The 6,000-nt window shown below is 36.5% G+C and overlaps 1 protein-coding gene across 1 annotated transcript in view; it reads right to left on the reverse strand.

The window, feature by feature from the left end:
- Vsig1 (V-set and immunoglobulin domain containing 1) overlaps positions 1–5,047 on the reverse strand; it is a 30,059-nt gene extending 25,012 nt beyond the window's left edge. The window contains 1 exon segment of the mRNA XM_048335330.1: positions 4,999–5,047. Within this exon segment, the coding sequence (XP_048191287.1) occupies positions 4,999–5,047 (49 nt within the window).
- Between the last annotated feature and the right edge of the window lie 953 nt (positions 5,048–6,000).

The raw sequence follows: 6,000 nt of genomic DNA on the forward strand, positions 1-6,000 counted from the left end.
GCCTTGAGCAAAAAGAAGCCAGGGACAGTGCTCAGGCCCTGAGTCCAAGGCCTAGGACTGAAAAAAAAAAGATCTTGAGGAAGAACCTGTATTCTATCATTTACTTTATCATTTATCCATCTATCTTCTGTCTATATTTCTATCTAGTACTGGGGATAGAACTGACCTTGTGCTTGCTAGACAGGCACTATACCACTTGAGTCATGCCTCCGTTTTCAAGTTAGGATCTCACTTTATGCCCAGGCCCTTCTGGGCTACAATCCTTCTACTTGTGCTTCCCCTTATTCCTAGGGACAATAGATGTGTCACTATGCCTAGCCATTGTGCTTCCCATGTAGCTGGGATAACAGGTGTGTACCACAATAACCCAGCCATTGGCTGAGATGGAACCGCCTGATCATCTTTTGTTTCCCAAATTGGCCTGGGACTGTGATCCCCAATAGTCACCTCCAAAGTAGCTAGGTTTACATGGCTGAGTGACCTTATCTAGTCATTTCCTTTATGTTTGATGTAATTCCCTTAAGTGTATTTCAGTAAGTTGCAAAACGTTATGTTTTCTATTGACTAGGAATCTAATTATATTTCCCTTAATTCTCAAATAATAGTTTTACCAGATATGAATCCCATTTTTGTCATTTTTGTTCTACTATTGATAAATACATTTCTCACTTTTATTTTTTTATTTTTCACTTCTATATTTCTACTTGTTTCTTGGAAGCAAATAATTCAATTTTCCTCAAAAAGTAATTCTAAGGACAAAGAAGAAAATTGATAGTAAACATATATTCGAGTCTTCAGTGCTGAAGATATATTCGGTGTTTGAGTGCTTTTAGCATGTAAAAACACAATGAAATGAAGCAAAGCAAAAACACCTTATGGCCACTCCCTGCAGAAGCACATATGAAGCAAGTCAGAGGTAAAGCAAGTGTCTCGTAACAAATATCTATTGACCTGTTTTGTGCCTGAACAGTATTAAGCACTGGAGAAATAATACAATGATGAAGAAACCAGACATAATCTCTGCTTGCCATATCAATGCAGCAGGAAGCCAGAATGGAGGGAAATGATGATCAATGACTTGAAAATGAAATCTGGTTCAAACATTTCCATTATATTTAAAAATAGTATTTTATTTTAAAGTAAAAGACATATAAATTTGAGATATTCAAAGATTTAGTAATATCACAGTCTATTTCAAATTGGAACTTCAAAATTTAAAGTGAAATAATATATAGTTTAGCTATTCTTTTATTGCCCAGATTCCCAATACTCAGATCTATAATTCAATATGTGTGTGTGTGTGTGCGCGCGCGCATGTGTGCCAGTTCTGGGGCTTGAACTCCAGGAGTAGGCATTGTCCCTGAGGATTTTTTTTTGTATTGAAAATATTTTATAATCAATTCTCTAGAATCCTAACACTCTAGTACATGAAAAAAGTATATGGTGGAACACGTCAATTATTTTTAAACAATGAAAGGAAATATTTAACTAGAGGTGGCAAAGAATTATACAAATATAAATTCAGGCTTCCTCATTTTTAGAGCAGCTAAACGAAAGTATTCAAGAAATAGATGACAGTATAGCTCAAATGCAAAATTACAAAGTCAAATAGCCACTTACATTAAGAGATGTACCAGAACTATTTGTAACTTAAACAATAACCGCAAAAGTCACAGAAGCCCATCCTGGGATGGTCAGAAAATGGGAATATTCTACTTGGTACCTTAATGCTCAGAACATAGTGAAAACTGGAAATGGAGGGAACAAGTAGATAACACTGTTCCTTTTCCCTGAGGATTTTTTGCTCAGGCTAGTGCTCTACCACTTAAGCCACAGGAACACTTCCAGCTTTTTTGGTGGTTAATTGGAGATAAGAGTCTCATGGACATTTCAGCACAGACTGGCTTTGAACTTTGATCCTCTTAAATAGCTAGGATTACAGGTGTGAGCCACTGGTGCCTCGCTTTTGATTGATTCTTACATTATAATTTGTTTACTGTAGTAGTAGTTAATATCGAACACAGGGCCTTGTGCCTGTTAGGCAGGAACTGTACCACTTATAGGGTCTCACTACATTGAAAAACATGATTTCCAAATATATTACTTTCAAATGCACAGTATATATAAAAACAACATTAACGTATATTTCCCAAAGGTAATGACTACATATTAAAAGTGCCAAAAATTATACACACATATTTTTGCAAAAGGATTTTGTATTTAAATTAGTTTTCTTGAATTGGAATTTAAACTGTGACCTCTACTCAGTCATTGAAAATACTTTCAATAAAATATAATATTCCACCAGGCACTGGTGGATTTTGCTTATAGTCTTAGCTACTCAGGAGGCTGAGATCTGAGGATCGTGGTTCAAAGCCAGCTCAAGCAGGAAAGTCTGTGAGACTCATCTCCAACTAACCACCAGAAAACCAGAAGTGGTGCTGGGCTCAAAGTAGTAGAGCACTAGCCTTGAGCAAGAAGAGTTCAAGGAGAGAGCCCAGGCCCTGAGTTCAATGACTGACATTAATTCTTTTCTTGGTTTAATTTTAAACACATATATAAAACTTAATTTTTGATGTCTGAAGTTTGGTAAGGTAATTCATTTTTTCAGTATACATTTACTATGTGTCGACCATGTGCCAGGCAGCACGTGTGACACCACATGAGTTTCAGCAACTGGAAACATATTCCCATTTCATTCCATCTGCTGGCTGACTGCCATAATCTGCTTTGGACCAGTTCAGTAATACACACTTAGATATCCAGCATTTTTTATGCATCACAAAAAACGGTAGTTTCACAGAATATTCAAAAATATTTATTGAGTACTTTGTGTCTTGTTCTAAAAGTCATATGTAAGAATCCAACAGCATATTAAGTTATTTTTAATATAGAAAAATTGCATGCAATTTATAATCTCCATTTTTAATGTAATACACTTGCAAAGGAAAACAAATAAGAAATTCACCCAAATTTGGATAGTTTTACAGGGGAATTTTATTTCTTATTTATATATTTTCATATTTTCAACCTTTCTGCAATGATCATTAATTATGCCACTAAACTTTTCATATATGCTAATTACATCTAAAATTATTCTAGCCAGTTGCTAGTGGCTCATGTCTATAATCTTAGCTACCCAGCAAGCTGAAATCTGAGGATCGTGGTTCAAAGCCAGCATAGGCAGGAAAGTCCATGTGACTCATCTTCAATTAGCCACCAAAAAGCCAGAAGTGTAGCTGTAGCTCAAGTGGTAGAAAAAGAATGCTCAGGGATAGCACCCAGGCCCATACAAAAAATTACACTTGCCCATATTCCAAACCCTGTACCTAATATGGGCCAGCTTAAGGCTCATTCAAGGAAGTAAGTATTGACTATAGGTGTGGTCCCTGAAAGCTAGTGACAAAGCCTGGGCTTGACCCAATATGCTAAGGGTTGGAGGAAGAGACAAAGACTTTTAGTATTCAAGATTACATTTAAATGAATATTCTATAGGGTAAGAAAAATAGTAATATGTGTCTATGGCCTGCTTAGGTCATGAGATGATTGCAATATTGCCTTCTGGTGACTTGACTCCTTCCGATACCTGTGTTTAAAAATTAGGCATGAATATTCAAACAATTATTACCAATCATAACATAGTTTTGAAAATTAACATTTTTTCTAATTGTAAAAAAATGCAAAGGCTCTGGGTTTGAAACCCAGCACTACAAAAAAATTAATATATAATATTCCTTTAGAAAAACCAGGACAATTTGTAACAGAAAACCAAATCATCTTGAAGTCTATTATCTAGAAGTAACTACCATTTGTACATTATCATAGCTGTTTGTGTATCCCACTTTTTCACAAAACATTTTATCTCAAGCATATTCTTATTTTATTAAATATCCTGGTCAATATCATTTAGGATTATCTATAATTACTGAAAACTTAAAATGTCCTCTGTGTGTGTGTGTGTGTGTGTGTGTGTGTGTGTGTGTGTGTGTGCATGCGTGCGCGTGCCAACGGGGCTTGGGGCTTGAATTCACGGCCTGGTTGCTAGTGCTCTACCACTGAGTTTTCACTTTCAGCTTTTTTTTTTTTTTTTGATATTTAACTGGAGATGAGAGTCTCACTGAACTTCCTGCCCTGGGCTAACTTTGAACTGTAATCCTCAGATCTCAAACTCCTGAGAAGCTAGGATTACACAAATGAGCCACCAATTCCCAACATTAAAATATCTTCCTTTATCCATGCAAGGCTAACACTCTACCATTTGAGCCTCCACTTTCAGCTTCCTGGCTGGAATAGAACCACAGTCCTCTGATCGCAGCGAGAAGCTAGGAGCCATGGGCACCCGGCTTAAAGTACCTTAACAAATGGTATTATTGTATGTATCATAGACATAGCTTTATCATAAGGAGAGATTCATATTTTGATATATTTTATCTGGTATTTGAAAAAAAGGCCAAAAATATTCTGTAGTAATCATCTCTCCTGAATTTAATGTTGGAATTTTCAATTAAAAAAAAGGATTTTATTCTCTTCACATTCCCTAAAAACACCCATATTAAACCCATCGATAACCACACACAAAACATAAAATGCAGTCTTCATTGGGAAAAACACAACTCCTAAGAAATACTATATAATAAGGCACTTAGTATATCACTGTTCTTCCCACTTTTAGGCCCCAGCAAGCTAGAACCCAGATTCTGCTTGCTGTAACAAGGGAACACAATCATCACAAAGAGCTTAGAAGAAACACCAAAGTAAAACAGAAACTTCCATTGCTAAGAAAATATATTTGTTCCCCTTTGAAAGAACACAATTTTAATACAGTCTGGCCTCCTAAAAGTCGATATGACACAATTTCCTAAGCAAGAATTCTATAAATGACTCCATACACTAGTCATGATTCCTTTTAAGTCTAGGAGAGAAAAAAATTCTATGTAAGCATTTGTTCTTTCAGTCTAAAAGAAAGCTTCATTTCCAGTTTGGAGATTCTTTTCTTACCCATAAGGCAGTTCAGGATGAGGAAGACTTTCCAAAATGCGAACACCATCATGTAAAGTTCTTAGTGGGGGAGTAGCAGGTGTCCGTGGTTTGCCTGGACGAAACTGAGTCTCCAACTCTTCAATCGCACCGAGGTTGGCCAGGCTTATCTACTGGGTATCACGGAGCAAATATGCCTCCTCAGGATTACTTATTGGGTACAGAGCTTTCCCAGAGCTGCTTTGTGTTTCTTTGCAACAGTTTTCAAGGGGTGTGTCTCTGATATATTTGCTACTGTGTTAATAATAAACCCACATATTTAAATTCGTCAAGCTCTTTGTACACAGATTCTCTGAGTCTCATTGTTTCAAATCAGTCTTTTAAAAAATTGTACAAGGAAGGGGAAGACACAGTTTGAACAGAGCCTAGGCACATAAAGTCTGACAATGCTAATTAATTTCAACTAATGCCATAAAAATCTTGGAGAATTGATTTACTCACCTCCTTTCACAAATTAGGTTAGTAAATGGGTGCTATGAGCTTTCCTGGGGAGATATAGTTCTCAAGAAGGGTGCAGAGGGTTTCAAGCAAAAAAAAAAAGGGAAATGTTACTATATGACCAAAATCTGAACATGTCACTTTTTGATTTGAAGGCTTGACAATTGTCACTCCTCCACAAAAATTGACAACAGAATGAATTGCATGCTTTTGTCTCCCATGTTGGAAACTTTATAACACTCATACCCTACCCTGATTTTACAAAGTCAGATTAGTGAAACTTCGAAACTTCCACTAGATTAGTCTGAATGGTTTTTTCAACATGAGCTTACTTAGGAGATGGGATAGGGTTTCCTTGGAAATGGATGTTTACTAGGAGAGTATAGCATACAGCATAAGTGGGGGAGCCTTCCTGAATTCCTTTCATGATCCAGTTAACATGAGCAACTTAAGGGCCTCTGACTCTTCCTATATAATCTCTAGATTATGATGTCTCATCTCAACACTGACTCTTAGCTTTGCTCC

The sequence above is a fragment of the Perognathus longimembris genome, chromosome 28 (genome assembly GCF_023159225.1).
Source record: "Perognathus longimembris pacificus isolate PPM17 chromosome 28, ASM2315922v1, whole genome shotgun sequence".
NCBI classification, from domain to species: Eukaryota; Metazoa; Chordata; class Mammalia; order Rodentia; family Heteromyidae; genus Perognathus; species Perognathus longimembris.